This window comes from Theobroma umbraticum, unplaced genomic scaffold (genome assembly GCF_002168275.2).
Source record: "Theobroma umbraticum cultivar Fairchild unplaced genomic scaffold, ASM216827v3 scaffold_4583.0, whole genome shotgun sequence".
Taxonomy (NCBI): Eukaryota; Viridiplantae; Streptophyta; class Magnoliopsida; order Malvales; family Malvaceae; genus Theobroma; species Theobroma umbraticum.
The window spans coordinates 30,448-51,392 of record NW_018397304.1 but is presented as its reverse complement, the minus strand read 5'-3'; the positions used below and the strand labels follow the sequence as shown (position 1 = coordinate 51,392).

Here is a 20,945-nt window from a genome sequence, read left to right as displayed (position 1 = left end):
ATAATTTTAATGTTTGGTATAACCGATTAGACCATCCTAGATCAATAATGATGCAAAAAATTATTGAAAATTAATATGATCATTCATTGAAAAATTAAAAGATTTTTTAATGTAATAAAATACTCATGTGTTGTTTGCTCTCAAGATAAATAAATTATAAGACTATCATTAGATAAAGTTGGGATTGAATTCTCTACGTTTTTTAAACATATTTAGAGTTATATGTGGATTTATACATCCATCATGAATCATTTAGATATTTTATAGTTTTAATCGATGTGTTGACAAAATGGTCACATTTGTACTTATTATCAAATCGTAATTTGACATTTGCTAGATACTTGCATAAATAATTTGTTTGTGAGTATATTTTTCTGATTATGCAATCAAGACGATTCGTCTTAACAATGCTGGTGAATTTACATCTCAAGCTTTAATCAATATTGCATGTCAATTGGAATAAATGTTGAAAAATCTGCTAGTCATGTTCATATACAAAACGGTCTAATAAAATTGTTTTATCAAACGCCTTAAACTAATTACAAGGCCATTACTTATTAAATCTAAACTCTCAATTTCTGCTTAGGGACATGTCATTTTGCATACAGCAACACTTGTACGCATTAGACCAATGAGTTATCATAAATTCTCCCTTATATAATTGATTTACGATCAAGAACTAAATATTTTTCATCTTAGAATTTTTGGATATGCGATATATGTTTCAATTGCTCCACCACAATGCATAAAAATAAGTCCTTAAAGGAGATTAGAAATAGATATTAGATATGAATCTCCATGTATAATTAAATATCTTGAACCCTCAATAGGAAATTTATTTGCTACAAGGTTTGCTGATTGTCATTTTGATGAAATAATTTTTTCAACATTAGAGAGAGAAAATAAGCAGTTAGAAAAGGAAATATCTTGGAATATATTATCATTATCTAGTTTTGATTATCGTACAAATTAATATAAACAAGAAGTTCAAAAGATAATCTACTTACAAAATATAGCAAATCAATTACCAAAAGCATTTATTAACCTAAAAAGAGTAACTAAATCTCATATACCAGCTACAAATGCTCCAATTAGAATTGATGTAAGACAATTTGCCATTGCTAATGAGTCTAAGACATATCAGAAGCGTGGGAGACTAAATGGTTTCAAAGATAAAAATCCTCAAAAAATAAAATGAGCAAATATTCAATATGGTTAAAAAGAGGAAACAAAAACTCTAGAAATGATATAATTTCAGAAGAAATTCAAGTACATGAAAATTAGTAAAAATGAAGAGATCTTAATAAATTATGTCATAATGAAAAAAAGATGAAACCATAATGAAATAAACATTGACGATATTTTTGTATACAATGTAACACTCAATATTATGGAAAATAACTTGAATCTACATTTGTTGAAAAATGTAGATATAGAAATGATTTGTCAATATAAAAGGACGCAATTAAAGTGGAATTGAATTCACTTGCAAAACATGAAGTTTATGGACCTATAGTCCATACACCAAATGGCATAAAATCAGTGGAATATAAATGGGTATTTGTTCAAAAACGATATGAGAAAGATGAGATTGTGAATATAAAACATGACTTGTCGCTTAAGGTTTCACCCAAAAATCTAATACTGATTATGAAGAGACATATTCTCTTGTGGTGAATGCAATTGCATTTCAATATTTAATTAGTCAGGCAATACATGAAAAGCTTGCAATGTATATAATGGATGTAGTTATAGCTTATTTATTCAGCTCACTTGATAATGATATTTATATGAAAATCCCTGAAGGATTTAAGGTTCTTGGAGCACAAAATTTGAATTCTTGAAAAATTTATTCGATCAAATTAAATAAATCTTATGTAGATTAAAATAATCTAAACACATGTGGTATGATCACCTTGGTGAATATTTATTGAAAGAAGATTATAAAAATGATCTTATATGCCCATGTGTTTTATTAAAAAATTCAGATATGAATTTGTGATAATTGTTGTTTATGTTAATTATCTAAATATTATTAGAACTCTTAAAGAGTTACCAAAAGTCGTAGATTACTTAAAGAATGAATTTGAAATGAAAAACCTTAGAAAAATAAAATTTTATTTGGGTCTTTAGATTGAACATTTGACAAATGAAATTTTTGACCATAAATCTAATTATATAGCAAAAGTGCAAAAACTATACTATGTGGACAAAGCACTTCTATTGGAATGGAATGAAATATAAACTTTGATACCTTCGAGGAACAATGGATATAGGCTTATATTATTCAAATGCATCAAAATCAGATTTAATTGGTTATGCAGATACAGAATAGTTATTAGATTCATACAAAACTCGATCCCATACAGGTTTCTTATTCACATATGAAGGTACGGTTATTTCATGGCATTCCGTAAAACAAACAATAAGTGCTACTTCTTCTAACCATATAAAAATTTTAGCAATTCATGTGGTAAGTTATGAATGTATCTAATTAAAATTTATAACTCAACATATTCAAAAAATGTGTGGCTTATCACCAAGAAAAAAATTCCGACAACGTTATATGAGGATAATACTACTTATATAGCACAATAAAAAGAATGATATATTAAAAGTAATTGAACAAAACATATTTAGTCAAAATTCTTCTTCATCATGATTTCCAAGAAAATGATGATATTAGAGTTCAATAAATTCGTTCAAGTAACAACTTAGTAGATTTGTTTACTAAAACCCTACCTACTATAATATTTGAAAAGTTAATACAAAATATAAGAATGCGTTGTTTTAAAGATTTTAAATAATGCAATCATTAAAGGGAGTAAAATATGCACTATGTTTTTTTCCTTTATCGAAGTTTTCCCTATTGGACTTTTCTTAATAAGGTTTTTAATGAGGTAAAATTTCAAAAGTATATTTTTGAAAAGAATTATGTATTTTTTTTTTCACTTGGATTTTTTTCCTATGAGGCTTTTTCTTTTTAAGATTTTAACGAAATATATTTTTAATACAATGGATATTCAAGGGAGAGTTTTATGAATATTTTTTTGAATATCTATTTATGTTATCTTATCTAGATTTGATGTAAATTATATTAGATTAGAATTTAATCTATCTAATCTCTAAGTGTTATTTTCTTCTTATAAATTTATTATGTCACTAAATTATTATTTTAAATGTTTTCATTATAAATATTAATAAGATTTATTCAATTTGTATATTCAAAATTGAATTCATTGATTAAAAATATTTTTTTAATTGTATTAATATTGAATAATTTATAAATTAATATTATAAAGTTTCAAAATTTATATTTTAAAAATATATATATTATTATTTAATAAAAATAAAAATAAGTATTCATGTGAAAAAAAAGGGTACTTGGTTGGAGCATTTCACTGGCAAATCTTTCAATTATTAAATCACAATAAAGATTTACGTAACATCTATCATTTTTATAATATTTTGTAAGATTTTACATAATTAATAAATATGATTAGTTAATTATAATTGTAAAAAATAAACTTTAATTATTTATATTTAATAAATTTTACAATAAAACTTTTATAAATTAAAAATTGATACATTAATAATTCTAATTAAATAATATTTTTGATTGATCTTGACTTGAGACTAATATAATAAATTAATAATTCGTTAAGTTTATAAGATAATATATATTTTAAAAAAATACAAGTTTCACTTGATATATAAATTAATAATCTCCTTATAAATCAAAATTATATATATACATCACTTAATTATGAGGTTTTTCTAAAATATAACTATAATGTTATTTATTTATTTTTTGAAATTAATCCTTAAACCTCATCTCTATATTTTCTTAGTACATTAACAAGCTCTAATGTAATGTTCTCGTATTACAAAAGAAATTTATATAATATGATTGCTGCTTTTGATGTAATTTGAAGTTTTTTATATTTTACTCACATAATACATTACGCATTTTATTGGTCATTATTGATTTCTTTACACTTTTAATACAATCAATTATTATGTTTTGTTTTACCATTTGTGATACTAAATATGTTTTTTATAGATTTTTTATTTGATTTAATGTTTATAAAGTATATTAATTAAATATACATTAAATTTAATTTTAGTTTATCTTAAAAACGGATAGATTTATAATTTCTATTTAATAAGACTAATTACATTTATAAATTTATTTTTGGTTAAACAAATACATGAAATAATGATAATTTATAATTTAATAATTAAGTAATATTTGTATAATCATAATAATACATATATTAAATTTAATATTTAAAAAATATAAAAAATATTTTTATAAATTAATGAATTTTTATAATGCAAATATTAATTTATAAAGGTTTTAGTCTCCAGCGTGGAAGCTCCCTTCGTGGCAAAAGCAAAGAAAAGAGAGAGAAAAAGGGTGCAAGGGTGACTAGGACCAGGACTTTCCCGCCGTTAGGCTATTATGCTAACGACAGGCCGCTTTCCCGCCGCCCAATCCCAAACGCTCCCCAAGTATACAGACAAAATATCGAAGAGTAAAGATCAAATTTCTTGATCGACTCCTGTCAGATCCTCCCCTTGCTCTTGCACTTACACTTTTCAATTCCCTGCAAGTTGCAAAATGCAGCTTCGACCGCGTAAAAGGACCTCCAATCCCGCTAGCAATGGTAAAACAATTGCACTCGACTTTTTCTTTTTCCTTTGTTAGGGTTGCTGGGAAACTCAATTCTGCTTTTGCATACTTTAATGATTTCTATCTTCTAATAATTTTCCTCATCTTTGCTTCTGAAATCGATGGTGAAGATAAAATTTTCAACACTTTCTTTCAAATTCTTTTAGGGTTTGCCGATTCATTTTGGTTTCTTGGGCCTAACATCTTTTATATTAATTGTTATTATTATTTGATATGTTTGTTAATTTTGAAACAGAAGAACCCAGTGATAGCTCTGACAAAGCCGATGATTTTATCCAGTTGGACGATCTCTCTGACCAAGAAATCTATGTTCCTTCTTCCGACTCTGATCAAGGTACTTACTTTGCCCGATAATCAGATAAGAAATCTTTTCCCCTTTTGGTTGTTTTTGTAGTCAATTGTATTTGTGAAACACGGTCAAACGAGTACATTTTGTAGGAGAAGTGGAGATTTTTGACTTGAATCATAAGCCAATGACAGCCACTGCCGTCTCTCCTCTGGCATTTGCTCCTGTCACCGTTTCTGATTTTGCCGAGCCTTCAACAAACAGAAGCAATGCAGAACAGCAATCGACTGAGCAAAATGAAGGCGATTATGACTTTTATGTGTCAAGCAGAAAAAAGAGAAATAATGTAAAAAGGAAAAAGAAGAAGGCAAGGTCTGGGCCACTGTTAATGTGGGAAGTTTGGGAACAAGAACACGAAAAATGGATTGATGAGAATTTGACGGCTGATGTTAATTTGGATCAACAGAATGCAGTAATAACTGAGACTTCTGAGGCATCCCCTGAGTTAATTATTCCTTTGTTGAGGTACCAAAAGGAATGGTTGGCCTGGGCTCTGAAACAGGAAGACTCTGCTACCAAAGGGGGAATCCTTGCAGATGAGATGGGAATGGGGAAGACTATTCAAGCGATAGCGCTTGTCCTTGCCAAACGGGAACTCCTTCGTACAATCGCTGAACCCAATGGATCATCACTAACCCCAAGTTCATCAACAGATGTGCCCATGATTCGAGGCACCCTTGTTATTTGTCCCGTGGTTGCTGTGAGTCAGTGGGTAAGTGAGATTGATCGGTTTACTTCAAGGGGAAGCACCAAGGTGCTGGTTTACCATGGCACCAATAGAGGGAAAAATATTAAACAGTTCTTAGATTATGATTTTGTTATAACAACATATTCTATTGTTGAGGCTGAGTATAGGAAATACATGATGCCTCCTAAGGAGAAATGCCCATACTGTGGGAAGTCATTTTATCAAAAGAAGCTCTCAGTTCACCTGAAATATTATTGTGGGCCTGATGCTGTTAAAACAGAAAAGCAGTCTAAGCAAGAGAGGAAGAAATCGAAATCTGTGTTTAAGTCAGATAGAGAACATACTAGTAATTATGAGACTGATATGAGAAAGGGAGCTGGCAAGAAGAAGTCCAAGCATAATGAGGAAGACAAAGACTTCAACTTTGAGTTTGATGACACTTTTGCGGGCGTAGAGCATAGCTTGCCTCAAGGAAAATCACTTCTCCACTCTGTGAAGTGGGAACGCATCATCTTGGACGAGGTGAGTTGACACGAGCCATGGAGAGAGATTCTGTCTAAATTTAATTGAACTACAGTCATTATAGCATGATTAGCTATTTATTATTAGGAACATTTTTAATCTTTTTCTTCATTTCTTCATTAGATTTTGTCTAACATTTTGAAATCAAATAATGGGAGTTTCATCTCAAGATAAATAAACCACCTGAATTCCTGACATATCAGATCCCTTTTTTTTGTGGATTCACCCGCCTCATGAAATGGGTGACACACTTCTTCTGCCGGTTGATATCAGTTGCAGCTTTCCATTGAGGGAAGAGAATTTAAATTTTAGCATTAATGTTGTTAATTAACAACTATTCTTAATTTTTTCCACATAGGCTCATTTTGTGAAAGATAGACGTTGTAATACTGCAAAGGCTGTTCTTACTTTGGAGTCCTTATACAAATGGGCTTTGAGTGGCACTCCACTTCAGAACCGTGTTGGAGAACTGTACTCTCTGGTAATTAAAATTTGCCTAGAAATTGAATTGTGATGTCAAGTTTCTGCTTTGAATCTTATATGTTTTCTATTGCATTTCCACAGGTTCGCTTCTTGCAAATAGTTCCATACTCCTATTACTTGTGCAAAGATTGTGACTGCAGAACTCTTGATTATAGGTATGGCAAATGGAATCCTTAGCTTTAAAGTAGCTTCCTTCAAACTCAAATCCATGACTGTGATATTTGTCCTAAATACCCTTCAGCCAAGGGAAAATATGAGGACTTGTGTTGGTCAAAAACCAGTATCAATGCCAGAATATCACTAACAGTGAGCATAGGTTAGGAGGAGAAAGGAAGGGAGGTAGAAAGTTTGGAAAGAAAAGATGTTCAAAGCTTGCTGGAAAAGTTAAGAAAAACAGAGAGAGAAAAACCGAAGAAAAAGAAAAACAAGCGGTTCCTAAGATGACCTGACGTCAATGCTGATATGGCATCCACTTCAGCATTCCATCAATGGATTTTAATGGTGATTGATGGAGTGACCAAAGTTGATACAATCTTTTAGTTAGATTATGTGATTGGTACAAATTAAAAATTGGTGACCCTAGTGGGAATTGACTATAACTTTGGTGACCTTATAATATGGTGCATGATTGATTGATCGAATTGGCTATATATGAGATATAATTCTGTTTTGGTAATTCTGAAACGATTGAAGTGATGAAACTTTTGGCTAAATACGTAGGTTTAACTATTTCTTGCTTTCTTCTTCTAACATGTAGCTTTTTTAAACCAGCAGTCTATGATAAGAATTGTACATACTGTCCATTTTCTAATACTAGGATCTGGTGCTATAGAGGTTGATTGTCATTGTTCAGATGGTCCTTTTTGAAGTTGCTGGGATATTGTTTACATATCATTTCTTTGCGGCATTTCACATTCAGTTTAGGTACCTACTTAGGTAAGCCAACATAAGTGGTTCTTATGTATGGTGTTTCCATTTTGGTGCATCTTGGGTAGCAGTGCCACGTTGGTTGGCTTGTATCTATTTTCCCTTGGTTATGCAATTTCAGTTTTGCAATGGGAACGCTTAAATTCTTTAGATTGTTATTTACAATATTAAGAACCTGATGACATTTTTACAGTTCTTCAACACAATGTTCGAACTGCCCCCATAATTCTGTGAGGCACTTTTGTTGGTGGAATAAGGTGAGCTCTGCAATTCTTTACATTTTTATATAGTGTTGGTTGTGATAATATCTTACAGGCATTCTTACTCTGAAATATCTTTAAATCTGCTTAGTATGTGGCTACACCAATACAACAATATGGCAATGGTGAGATTGGAAAAAGAGCTATGATATTGCTAAAACACAAAATTTTGAAAAACATTGTCTTAAGACGTACCAAGAAAGGCAGGGCTGCTGATCTTGCTCTTCCTCCTAGAATTGTAAGTGTTCTTTATACATGCATGCTCTCACGTGTGAATTGCAATAATACACACCCAAACACACGCATCTGATGAAGTTCTGTTAGTTCTTAAAATTCCTGATATGCTTCTGCTGCCAATGCCCTCTTCCTACAGGTTTCATTGAGGCGGGATACCATGGATATTAAAGAAACTGACTATTATGAATCCTTGTACAGTGAGAGTCAGGCACAATTTAACACGTGAGTTCCTTATTACTCTTTAGAGCTTTTGATTATTGAATTGGTTGAAGGAAGTACCTACATAAGTACTTTTTACAAAACTCTTATTTGAAAAAATAGATATTGAATTCTCAGAAATACTTGAAATGCTGTTGAAAAGATAAGATAAAGGAACCCTAATTAACTAAGATTGGGTTGCTCATATCACTGCTGAATTTTGTTGTCTACTGATACCTCTATTTTCCAAGGTTTTGACTACTAACTCATTCTTTTTCTTCTAAAGGGAGGGAGGGGTACAAATAATTAGGATTTGTGAGCTTATTTACCATAGCAAGCTAGCTTTTTGCTGAACCATTTCTGTCCATCTTTAATTGTACTGTGCCTTATGTTGTGATAGGTGTGTTTAGTTTGGATGTTGGATGTTTGATTTGCCTTTAATTTTGACTATTTTGTTAAGGTATCATCTATCTATTCAAGATATTGGCCATTGCCGTTAAATTTCCCATTACCGCAAACTTGGGCCAGTTCATGTTTTTATTAATGATCTGAAAACTCTAGTTTAAGCTACACTTTTAATGTTGTCTTAGGTATTTAAGCATTGGAACATCGCTTTCTTTGTATGGTATTATATTTTGCGCTTTGCATTTTACATTTTGCTAGCAACTCAAGAAGTTGCTGATCTTTCTTAAAAATGGCTGTATTTTTTTCTGCTGCTTCTTTGCAGATATGTTCAAGCAGGAACTGTAATGAATAATTATGCTCACATTTTTGACCTCCTCACTCGCTTGCGGCAGGTGAACATATTTGTATCACTTCAATAGATGAAATATTCTTTCTTGTAGTGTTCATATTTTCAATTCAATTTTTTTGTGGTATTAATGAAACAATTATACATATTGAATCAACTTGAAACTTGGTATGAGCACCAACAAGAATAAAATTTTGGATCTGATAGTCTAATAAAATGTGCATAATAACATATACATATACATACATACATATATATATATAACAAATAATTAAATGTACAACATATATATTTATTTGTATTCTCCCTAAATATTTTCGTGTTTATGTATTTTGTGTGTCTGTATGTGTGAATATTAAGAGATATTTTTATTATATATATAAAAAATAAATATTATAATCATATTTATCAAGCTGTAGTAGTTTTATTTATTTTGTAATTATATATTTAATTATTGATATAATAAGATAAATTTTGTCTAACAATTATTATGAAGGGGTGATATTGTATCAATGATGTTTTTGAAGGTGTTATGGTCACCCTTTCAAGGAGTGATACTGTTGAAAGGGTGATGGAGGGTCACTGCTAGGTATTATCACTTAGACAATACCAAACTGATGATCCTTTCACTGCTAGTTGCATCACTCCTATCACCCTTATTACCATAGCAAAAATCCCCTAAGAGAATAGGACTTCATTTTTTAGAAAATGAAAGAGAAAAAGGAAAACAACAGTCAGAATTGTATACTGATCTTTCCAATTGATGTTTATAATATCTTGTGCAAAATTATAGGCTGTTGATCATCCTTACCTTGTGGTATATTCGAGTACTGCTTCACAAAGGGCTGGAAGCATAGTAAACAGTGATAAGAATAATGATGAACAAGTATGTGGCATTTGCCATGACCCTACAGAAGAGCCAGTGGTGAGTTACACTTTCCGTTTGTTCATTTTAGTACTTTTATTCCTGTAGTTTTTCTTCTTGGCTTTAAAAGCATGTAACTTTTATACAAGCTCAAAACAGTTATACTAATTGACCCATCCATGGTCATGTTTGAGCAAGTTGTAAGAATGAGAAGTCACCGTGATACTTTTGAATATCCAATTAAGTGAAAAAGTTGGCAGAAGATGTATCTTTCCTTGACTTTTTGTTTGAAGTTCCTGGTTCTAATTGTTTCAGGTTACTGCATGTGCACATGTCTTTTGCAAGGCTTGTCTGATTGATTTTTCTGCCTCCTTGGGACAAGTCTCATGCCCATCGTGCTCAAGATTACTTACTGTTGATCTGACCACGAAAGCAGATGCTGGAGGGCAGTCTAGCAGAACAACACTGAAGGGGTTTAAATCCTCAAGTGTTCTAAACAGAATACAACTAAATGATTTTCAGACAAGCACAAAAATAGAGGCATTGGTATGTTTTATTGGAATTCTCTTGAATTGAAAAAGAAGTTGCTAGAATTCTACTATATGTCGCTTAACCATCAGTTTGCATTATCTAGAAGAGTTGTTTATGGCTTTTTTATGCCTGTCATTTATCATTTTTTGGCATGACTTTACTGATTGGTTAAGAGGTTAAAAAAAAAAAAAAATCCTTTTAGGCCTTTCAACAGTAGGTTTGGAGTTCCCGTTTGGCTTGTGTTTTTGAAATTCAAAATTCTTCTGCAAATTCTAATTGCCAGTGGCTTTATGTGTAAACTATGTTTTGATTGAAGTTGCAAAGCTGGTATTTGAGCATCAATCTGGTCTGTCTTGTCATGCTTCAGTAATTCTATATATCACTTATAAATTCACTGCAATGCTATGTGCTACTCATTCTAGAAACTAGAAGCAGCTGAATTCTTATGTCAAGATGAATGGATGATAACAATGAGAAAGATACCTGAAAGGAATAGGTAATACTATATTCAATGGCATGAATGATGCAGCTATAATAGTAGTAAAGTGTCTTGGTCTGATCATGTAAACTGATTTAGGTCACTGCATTTAGAAGACATGCTTTCCGAATTATTATTGTTGTTGTCATAGTTATTACTTTTAGTTTGACTGTGATCATTACCATGAGCGGACTGGAAATTTGCCTCTGTATTGTATGGCATATCCATATTGTTTATAGTTCCATCTCTTGATTTCTCCGCTGACTGGGTTTGCTTGATTTTAGAGGGAAGAAATTAGTTTGATGGTGGAAAGGGATGGTTCTGCCAAAGGAATTGTTTTCAGCCAATTCACGTCTTTCTTGGATCTCATAAATTACTCCCTACATAAGGTTTCTAAAATGAGAATGGAAAAAACTCTATTTTAGTTCTTTCTGTAGATTAAAAGGATGTAATTTTGATATAGTGGCCTGTTTTGCAGTCTGGCATAAACTGTGTTCAATTAGTAGGGAGCATGTCCATGGCTGCAAGAGATGCTGCAATAAAGAGATTTACTGAGGATTCAGATTGCAAGATTTTTCTCATGAGTTTGAAAGCTGGAGGTGTTGCCCTCAATCTCACAGTGGCATCACATGTAAGCAATGTCTTCTCTTTTGGTCATTCAATTATATCTCTGATATTTGGTGGGATCCATTTGCAGAAGCAATTTATTAGATTTCCTTCTCTTTGCTGGAAATGCATTTTTTGCAGTAAATAATTTCCTACTTTCAGGTTCTTGACTATGGTCTAAAATGAATACTAAAGTAGTATTGCTTGAAATTCTGTTAAGTTGCATAGGCTCCATTTCTTTGCTGATTAAAACTCAAATTTTTAGTTGGTTTTTGGTTCTCTTTATAAATTATCATCTCAAACCTTCATTAATCCTCATATTAACACCCTTTCTTCCATACAAGTCATCTTCCACCATCAATGAATAAGGAGAAAATTGACTAGGGCACTTCTCTGTCCAAATTTATTCGACACACTGAAATTTCTGTTATTTGATTTATTTAAATTTGTCTTGGTTTCTACTTCATTCTCGTCTGGAGGTATGTATGTAGTTTTTCTTATTGATTGGGAAAAAGGTAGGAAGGGGCAGCCGAGGGCTGGGGAAGGGTGGTTTGGAATGGTATTCAGCTGTAAACATTTTCTATGTTCTTAGAACGGAGTCATCTTTGAACCTGTTTAGGTTTTCTTGATGGACCCTTGGTGGAACCCAGCTGTGGAGCGTCAAGCACAAGATAGAATTCACCGAATAGGCCAGTGTAAACCAATAAGGTTGAGCTTCTCCCCTTTGGACCTTAAAGATTCTATCGAATTATGAGCTAGGTTCATTTCTCTTTTGTGTTAATGGGACTAACACATCCTTCTGGTATAGGATTGTGAGATTTGTTATTGAGAACACAATAGAGGAGAGGATTTTAAAGCTGCAAGAGAAGAAGGAATTAGTATTTGAAGGGTACGAATTAATTTAAATTTGAAGCAAACTTTACTTGTCAAACTGATATAGAGCATTTTGGCAATTTGATCAATGCTATTTTTTTGTTTTTAATGGTTATAGGACTGTGGGTGGCTCTACAGAGGCTCTAGGAAAATTGACAGAGGCAGACATGAGATTTCTCTTTGTGACTTGAGCTGGGATGAAAGCAAAGTTGTGTTGTTGCGGCTGTAAACTTGTAACTCTTGTTCCAGTGGTGATGTGAATATTGCTTGTCAAGTGTTGGTTTTCTGAGGTGAATTTTTTGTTTAAAAGTAAAAGTAGCAGATGTCAGAATTTCAGTTTCTGGTGACTATGTATGTAGCAAGTAAAACTAGTGGTGTTCTTTGTGTAAAGATAAGATTTAAGACTAGATTGAAGAGGCGAAGTATCTCCGGGTATCCTTGGTTCTTTCATTTTGTTTTTATATTATGAATTAATTAATGTAGTACTGCAGGAGAGTCGAATTGTTACAAGCGATGTGGAAGTCGTGATTTTGCACTAAATCTGTCAAGGGATGGACGAAAAAGAGCAAAATGAAAAGGAAAATTTTTGTTTTTATTTTTGTAATTGTATTTGGTAATTATGTTTCCTAAACCCAAAAACTAAAAGCAGAATTTGAAAAAGAAAATATAAACCAAGTCGAATGCTATGCTAAGCTGTTTTTCAACTACATTAGTGGTATAAGGGCAACAGGCAAATAACTCATGAGATGTTACATCAAAATTCACTAATCAATTGTTATTATTATTATGATTTTGATGTTCAATCGTCTACACTCTACCAAAGGGCAAAGGGAACGTGGAAAAGCATGATTGCTTTGCTCGCCCAGCAATGCGGTAGATAGATTTCCGTCGGTGGAAACCTACACCCCAAGTAACTGTACCACTCCAAATCAACACTCCAGAGCAAATAAACACTCAAAGCAACGCAAACTCAAACTCCTTTCCTTTGAGCATGATTCAGCTACTCTACTCTGTGATAATGCTTCAGGTGGGTTTCATAATCACCCTGCTCTTCAAGACCCCTTTCAGAAAGCTCCTAATAATGGCGTTGGATCGGGTCAAGCGAGGAAGGGGCCCCGTCGTCCTCACGACCGTCGCCGCCACTCTCATGGTGGTGCTTGCATCCACCCTTTACAGCATGCTCAAGATCCAGCGCCGCACCATCGACGCTGCTGCCCTCAATCCCACCGACCAGGTTCTTATGTCCAAGCATATGCTTGAAGCTTCTCTCATGGGTATTCCTCTGTTCTATTTTATTTTAAAGCTTTCCCCTTTGTTCTATTGTTTCTTTTGCTTTCAAAATTTCTGATTGCATTGGTTTCCTATGGTTGAATTATGTTAATTATCTCAGTGATGGCGTAGCTAGGTTGATTTTTATCGCTCCAGTCCAGTTGCCTGGTTGGTGGCTGATAAAATCCGCTGTTGGTAGCAACATATGAGAAATGCAAATTTTATCCATTAATCTTTCCATTTCCAAACAAGAGCATGTAAACCCATAGCACATTTAGTTATGCATGGCATTCCACATTCTTATTTCACCTTCTGTATGTATCATTTTCATTTAAGCGCTAGTAAGGCGCAATAAACAGTATTATGCTGCTAGCTGATAATCACCATTCTGTAACGTAGTTTGAAACTTCCATCAAGGAGCTGATGTTATTATGCCATTTATATAAATGGCCTGCAAAAATATTTGCCATTTATATAAATGGCCTGCAAAAATAAAGAATACGCAAATATATGATATATTTGTGTTTGTAAACCTCTTAAATAGCATTACCTCAGATTCAGTGTTGCTTAATTCTTGGCTTATAGATGCCTAGTCAGTAACTTTTTTTTTGATAGCTACTACAGAAAAAGTAAATTCAAGTCTGTTCCTTGGTGCATTAACTAATGATATTCTTTAAAACTTGCTTATAAGTCTGAATTGACTGAACTAGATACATGTATTCAGGTTTAATGCCTGAAACTATGTTGACTTCTGAAGAACTAGTCATTTTCATTTGCTTCCATGTCCCTCTTGATATTACGTCCCTATCTGAAATACTTGGTATATTATTTCTTGAATGGCTGCTTTCTTCTGCAGGAGAGGGGTTTGATAGAAATATAGGTTAGACATGATGAAAGCTGACAGTTTCTTCTGGTTTTCTTTGAGTTCGGTGGATTTTTGTAATATGTCTATGATCTGATTATTTAAAATTAACATACAACGTAGCTTACTTTACTTACTTCATGTTTGTTGATTCAGTGGCTTGTTACTTATCCCGTTGAAACAATGTTTTTGGTACCATGGTAATGCTTAAGCCCTTAAAACTTTTAATAAGGTAGGCTACTGTTTAGTTGACCTCTGATGGTCTATGTGGTGAGCAGATCCTCTTGCTAGTTTTCTGCGCTATAAGCATATGCTTCGCATAATATATTTATTTGTTGATAAATAATTACTAGGAATTGATTTCTAGGAAATTTTCTTGCCCAAATATCTGGGAGCATTTGTATTAATGTTGTTTTCGTGAGTTACGCAGAACGAATTGTAAAGATTGAGTAGTATGTGTTATTGTCTAGATTGCTTGGTTGCTAAATGGCTCAAAACTTTGAAGTTTTCAGACGCCATAGTATATCCTCATCTCTCTTACCATCTGCTGTGTGTTCTAATTGGATAAAGATATCAGGAGTGCCATTTTCTTGAAGCTTTTCTTTTGAATGTATACTTTATTTGCAGGTTTCATGTTATTCCTTGCACTGATGATTGATAGATTGCACCATTACATAAGAGAACTTAGGTTCCTCAGGAAAAGCATGGAAACTGTGAAAAAACAAAGCCAAGGCTACGAGGACAGGAAAAACGCAGGGGAGCTTAAAGCCTTGGGGGAAGAGACTGTTATATTGAAGACCAAGAGCAAGAAGTTGGAATCTGAATGGGAGACTAAATCGAAGGAGGTCGAGGCTGCACAAGCTGAAGCAGAGGCGCTTAGGAAACAATCTGAAGGATTGCTTTTAGAGTATGATCGTTTGCTGGAGGAAAATCAGAATCTTCAAAATCAGTTGGAGTCAATTGAGCAAAGTTTGTCAGAAGCGGGGGCAATGAAGAACATGTAAATTGCTCTTTAATGAGGATGTTAGAGATTTTAGTGGGCAGAGGCGGTGCACCTGGCGGTGGTTATCATTAGATATAAAAAGAAATAATATGAAACCAAGAAAGCTTTGTGCCGCAATAAATGGGATATTTAAGGCTTGGAAAAAGCCCAATACCCTACCAAACTGACTTAACATCCAAAAAAATTAATAATAAAGATGTAGTAGTAAATACTAACATTTTGTGTTGTAAAAGAAAACATAGGCGCTGGGGCTCTAAAGCCGGCCTAGCAGTGGCGGTCTTACCCAAGTACCGTGGGTCGCGATTATTGGAATGACAATTTATTAATGAACAAGATAAGCGTAAGTGAGTCACTATTGAATATCCATCGTTTCTCTTTTCAACTTATTTTTGTTTGTTTATAACTTAGTTTATTTCCAAGACAAATAAGATTAAAAAAAGCGGAGGACAGATTTTTGGTAACGGCATTGGATGGTCCAAGTCCAACTCCAAAGCAGTTAGTTTGAAGCCACAAGGGCTAAGTGAACTCTAGATTCCAAAATCCTTGAGGTGGTTTTCGTCTTTCTAGTCTTCGCTGTGTTGCTGTGCCACAGATTACAAAGATACCTGAAGGTCTCCCGTGTCTGTCTTCCTCCCTAGTCCCTTAACAGGTGCATCTCACTCTTGTCTCAGTCATTGCCGTGGCGCAGGAACCTCCTTTTCTTTTTGGTTATCTATTTCTTTTCCTCCTCCTTGTCAACTCTCTTGTCTAAGCCACGGTTTCCGTCTCTCTCCTTAGTGTGTGTGATTGTGAGAGAGATACCGGTTGACGTCGCAGGTTTCTGTTGCTTGGCACGTTTACTTACATCTTTGGGGTTTGTTGCAATTGGCGTTTCCCGTTTGTAGGGGGAATGAGCGGTGCCTTTAGTCTGTTTGAGTCATGGCAGATCCCTTGTACCAGATTTCTTTCAAGAACCTCCCAATTTTCAAGAGGTTAAGAAGCAAGCTTCCTTTCTATTTGCTTCTTGCTAAAGATAAATAAATTCCATTATTCCCATATTTGCTCTCCAAATGCAGGCTCCTACGATATGCAGAGGCCTATCAAGCGTCAGACCTTGTGCGTCCGTAGAAACATGCAGACTGTAACTTGTGAGGTCGTCGATGCAAGCTATGTACCCACTCCCCAGAATAAACCCAAGGTTCTTTTATGTTTCTGGGGGATTAAGCATTTTTTTCTCTAAATTGGTTTTATAATAAGCAAAGCAGCGTAATTTTTAGAAAGTTGTTGGAGCAAGATACTGTCTTTGGTAAAGTCTGAAGGTTGATAAATTCATATACTATAAGATTATGATCTTCGTTTCTTTCTAGCTGGCACAAAAGGTACTAATGGATCATACATTCTTGTGTCTTCTATTTTAAGGACTAAATATATATCTCCATGGATGTTATTGGAAATTCTTCAAGAGATGAGACATTAGTCTGTGAATGATTATTCTCATGTCTATATGACCGTTTATCACTAAACATTGAGTTTCACAGCCAAGTGACCATTTATCACTTTCATGACCGTTTCTTCATTCTATATGTAGACTTATGTGGTATGACCAAGTCCATATCTTTACTCCGTGAGTTGATGCAAAGGGTCCTTTCTTAATGATATGATAAATGATTATTCTCATGTCTATGAGTTATGCACATTACATATGATTATTCATTAACCTAAAAAAATGGATTTTATGATGGTTTTTTGTTTGATTCTAAGGATAAACGATCTCCACAAGTGGAAACTATTGGTGCATTTCAAAAGCTGCCCATGGTGATGCCATCAGTTGATATTTTCCATTCTGCTATGAGGAAGGCAAAGATGGTCTTACCTACAAAAGGTAATTGAATAAGTTCATTCATCTGGTCAATCTTAAATGCAGTTGCAACATGTCAGATTGTTGGTCTAGCATGACATTCTGTTTCCTCCCTAGGGATTGCCAACATTGCAAGGAGAGAAAGAAGCAGAGGTGCAAAGCAACTTGATGCACTGATGAAAGTACGATATTATTCCAGTGTCTATTGATTCGTTTATAGTAGAAGACAACTTCTACCTTGTACTAATGAATATATTGCTTGAATATAACATTTTTTCATTTGCTTCATCTTCAGGAATTAGCAGTTCCATTAAGAGGGTACATAGAAAACTTCCCGAAAAGAATGTACTTGCATCCTTATGAACGGTCTCTTATTGAGTTGACACTTGGGGATGGAAATTATGAAGAGGTAACACTCATGAATAGCTCACTGCTGATATTCAAGCATTCTTAATTGTATAGATTGGACCTATATATATATATATATAATTATGATACTTTTTAGCTGTTCAATCTGTGAGCACTACTGTTCCCCTCCCTCTTGATGAGTGGCTTTTGGATGCGAAATGTTGAACTTAAGTGCTGTCCCTATGGAATAGCTTCTTATAAGTAAGCAAAATGGTATCCTTGTAAGTTTTATTACTGTACGTGGAAGGTTCATTCACCCTTCCGTCCTTTCTTTCAGTGCCATATTAAAACAGAAAAATTGTCTTACCGTTGTGTGCTTTTTGCAATTACAGTATTTAGAAGGTTCATTCACCTTTCCCTCTTTTCTTTCAGTGCCATATTTAAACATTGTTAATGTCTCAACAGGTCTTGAAAAAGGTAGATGCTCTAAGGAAGAAGGTGGTATCTGTTGGAAAGGAACATGCTTCTCTCTGTGCCAAGGTTATAGTCTTCCCTTCAAACTATGTTTAAAGGAATTTTTTTGAAGGAGATGGTCCTTAACACCTATTCTCTTTTATTTGATGTGGCAGTGACATTCAAACACAAATTGAGTTTAACAATTGACAGTATAATATAAGCTATGTGAATCCGCTAACTTTTTGTATGTTTTAATTTACATCATAAGGCATGGGAAATCTTGATGATTTTGACTTTAGCCGGACTAAAATTGAGAAAGATTTGATATTCCCCTTATTTTATGCAGTCTGAAATTCGTAATAACTGGACATTTATGTAGCATGAATTTGTTCCTTGTAAGTCAATTATCTACTGATTTTCTCCTTTGCAGTCTTTATCGAAAAGGGAAGCAGAGGAACGACTGACTGAGGTAAGTAATTATCTGCTTTCAATATAGATCTTTGTTGATATTCATCAGTATTATTAATTTAGTATATTTTCTGTTTAGTGCAGGGTTTGGAGAAACTTCAAGAAATCTTCAAACGTGAAGGGCAGGCTGTTGATAATTTATTGTACATTGCCAAGGTATATAAGCAGAAATCTTTTAAAAGTATCTATTTTATCAGAAAGCAATAATTAACTCAAAGTGTAGAACTAAAAATGTAGAATAATAACTTTTTCAGTACGAAAGCAGGAATTAAAAATGTCTATTTTAGCATAAGGAATAACTAAAAATAGAAGAATCTATGTTGCTTGGACTATTTATTTTTCCTAAAGAACTCATGTCATGTATCCAGTAACTCAAAGTGCAGTTTGATGTGAGGGTATGAGTCTCCAAATATGAGGAAAATTTTACGAAGAGGAAAGTATAGGGATGCATACCCATATCCTACATTTATACCAGAGTTTGAACAATAGCTCTTAAATTTAGCTTGACATCAAAGAATACTATAAATTCTGAGTTTCTTGTTATTTAATCTTGAATTTTCTTGACATGTGTTTTCCATAATTGATGTGTTCTTTTGCTAATATAGGCATTTAGATGGGCACATTTATATAGATTTGCACGTGCATTGGTGTTGCCTGTGTTTTTGCATGTGTACATGTATTGTTTCATGTGTAGCATCATTTGGCAGCTGGAAAACCATGTGACAAGTAAACTACAGGCGCATCATCCTAGAAAATGAATTTCTTTGCTGGCATATTGCAATTTACTGGAAGAGAATCATGCAAAATTTAACTTAAGGATAGTTTGTTACATTGAAAGTACATACAATAATATGCATCTGCTAAGGTATTTAAGGATGGACTTCTTCAATGAACAATTACTCTAAATTGAGTTTGTAGAATATGAACCAAAGCTTATCATAAACATTCAGAATCATGATCTTAAACCTTAGTTTAAGCGATGATTCATGGAAGTCAATGCTGCCATTTGACATTTTTTTGGCTGTTTAGGAATAACAACACTATGCCTTTGAAGTTTGGAACATTGGAACATTAATTTGCCGTTTGTCTAAGTTCAAGTCTTCTCGTTGTTTTGTTCTATTTGTCAAAGGAAATACCTCTCATTGTTTTATTTTATGTTGTATGAATGGGCTTATGCTTTATTGAAGTAGTAGCATTTTATTTTGTTTCAACTTATTTGTAATAGCTTATGCTTAAATATCGTTAATTTTAAACTCGTAATTAATTGCAAGTGGAATATTTAAGTTAGTTTGTCCTCAAATTATATGGTTTCCAGACTTTGCGGGCCATGCCAGTTGTGGATCTAGAAATGCCAACTTTGTGTCTTGTTGGAGCACCAAATGTGGGGAAGTCATCATTGGTTCGTATGCTCTCAACAGGAAAGCCTGAGGTCTGCACAACTACTTTCAACGTTGCTTTCTATTCAAACTGTTAGTCTGTCTAAATAAATTATTATACATGAGTGATATAAAACAGTTTAACTGGAGCAAAAGAATGGCAAATAGGAAATAAATTGGATGAAAATCTGTGAAATATAATAGAGCTTACTAGAAAAAGGATTATTAGGGGGAAAAACTTTTATCAAAGCATAAATGGAAGACTGTAAGTGAGAAATACTTGAGAAAGTTGCAAGCCTGAAAGATGAAAAGCAAGTTTCAAGCTTTTGAAAGATTTTGGTGCAATCACTCTTGGGGCATATTTCAAGAAGAAAAAGTTTTCTTTCTTATCTCATTCATCATCAAATGAAGAGCCAGATGTCCAGAGAAATATAAAAAAGTACTATTATGGCTTTGGTCCACCACGTTTGCCTATTCTGTTAGAGGCTTTGGTCCACCATTAATACTGAAATGCCATTAGCAAATGTGCTTTTTATCTTTTTTTGTTGACAGTTTCTCTTTTATGTCTCTCTTAGGTGTGCAACTATCCTTTTACAACAAGAGGAATTCTGATGGGTCATATTACTATAAACTACCAGCATTTTCAGGTTACTTTTTCTATAAGATTTTGGGTGATATCAACTTGTATATTACCTTTTATGATATGCTTACTCAAAACCCAACTACAGGTGACTGACACCCCGGGGCTGTTGAAGAGATGTGATGGTAATGAATTTTTGAAATCTGTTAGGTATTTTTTGCTAATTTATTGATTTTATACATTCTGAAGAATTATTTTGCCGGCATCTCTCTCTCTCTCTCTCTC

The 20,945-nt window shown here is 33.4% G+C and overlaps 3 protein-coding genes across 5 annotated transcripts; all 3 read left to right on the top strand.

Annotated features, from left to right (window-relative positions):
* Positions 1-4,396: 4,396 nt before the first annotated feature.
* LOC110428825 (Helicase protein with RING/U-box domain-containing protein) lies at positions 4,397-13,056 on the top strand. 3 transcript variants are annotated; one of them, XM_021444749.2, is made up of 16 exons: positions 4,397-4,670; positions 4,935-5,030; positions 5,135-6,252; positions 6,611-6,733; positions 6,817-6,890; positions 7,856-7,919; positions 8,014-8,160; positions 8,296-8,381; positions 9,085-9,154; positions 9,902-10,033; positions 10,289-10,519; positions 11,267-11,371; positions 11,461-11,613; positions 12,208-12,296; positions 12,397-12,477; positions 12,580-13,056. In XM_021444749.2, the coding sequence occupies exons 1-16, from the start codon at positions 4,625-4,627 to the stop codon at positions 12,650-12,652; spliced, it is 2,688 nt and encodes an 895-aa protein (XP_021300424.1). In that variant the 5' UTR covers positions 4,397-4,624; the 3' UTR covers positions 12,653-13,056. The 3 variants fall into 3 exon arrangements, with proteins under 3 accessions (XP_021300424.1, XP_021300423.1, XP_021300425.1); XM_021444748.2 differs by having other exon boundaries at positions 4,932-5,030; XM_021444750.2 differs by lacking the exon at positions 11,267-11,371 and having other exon boundaries at positions 4,932-5,030.
* Positions 13,057-13,256: 200 nt separating this feature from the next.
* On the top strand, positions 13,257-15,810 carry LOC110428827 (uncharacterized). The gene is made up of 2 exons (XM_021444753.2): positions 13,257-13,735; positions 15,220-15,810. Exons 1-2 carry the CDS (start codon positions 13,453-13,455, stop codon positions 15,594-15,596), a joined length of 660 nt encoding a protein of 219 aa, XP_021300428.1. The 5' UTR covers positions 13,257-13,452; the 3' UTR covers positions 15,597-15,810.
* Positions 15,811-16,084: 274 nt separating this feature from the next.
* On the top strand, positions 16,085-20,939 carry PDE318 (P-loop containing nucleoside triphosphate hydrolases superfamily protein). Its single transcript, XM_021444751.2, has 12 exons — positions 16,085-16,244; positions 16,373-16,566; positions 16,651-16,772; positions 17,336-17,456; positions 17,550-17,614; positions 17,728-17,841; positions 18,246-18,320; positions 18,667-18,705; positions 18,789-18,860; positions 20,020-20,133; positions 20,656-20,727; positions 20,809-20,939. The coding sequence occupies exons 2-12, from the start codon at positions 16,485-16,487 to the stop codon at positions 20,890-20,892; spliced, it is 960 nt and encodes a 319-aa protein (XP_021300426.1). The 5' UTR covers positions 16,085-16,244; positions 16,373-16,484; the 3' UTR covers positions 20,893-20,939.
* The last annotated feature ends 6 nt before the right edge of the window (positions 20,940-20,945 follow it).

Excerpts from the sequence above, each read along its gene's own strand:
- LOC110428827 (XM_021444753.2), top strand. The coding sequence starts at position 13,453 with ATGATTCAGCTACTCTACTCTGTGATAATGCTTCAGGTGGGTTTCATA. Across the intron at positions 13,736-15,219 it reads GCTTGAAGCTTCTCTCATGG|GTTTCATGTTATTCCTTGCA; the intron begins GTATTCCTCTGT and ends CTTTATTTGCAG.
- PDE318 (XM_021444751.2), top strand. The coding sequence starts at position 16,485 with ATGAGCGGTGCCTTTAGTCTGTTTGAGTCATGGCAGATCCCTTGTACC. Across the intron at positions 17,842-18,245 it reads GGGATGGAAATTATGAAGAG|GTCTTGAAAAAGGTAGATGC; the intron begins GTAACACTCATG and ends ATGTCTCAACAG. Across the intron at positions 18,321-18,666 it reads ATGCTTCTCTCTGTGCCAAG|TCTTTATCGAAAAGGGAAGC; the intron begins GTTATAGTCTTC and ends TCTCCTTTGCAG.
- LOC110428825 (XM_021444748.2), top strand. The coding sequence starts at position 4,625 with ATGCAGCTTCGACCGCGTAAAAGGACCTCCAATCCCGCTAGCAATG. Across the intron at positions 8,161-8,295 it reads TTGCTCTTCCTCCTAGAATT|GTTTCATTGAGGCGGGATAC; the intron begins GTAAGTGTTCTT and ends CTCTTCCTACAG. Across the intron at positions 9,155-9,901 it reads TCCTCACTCGCTTGCGGCAG|GCTGTTGATCATCCTTACCT; the intron begins GTGAACATATTT and ends GCAAAATTATAG.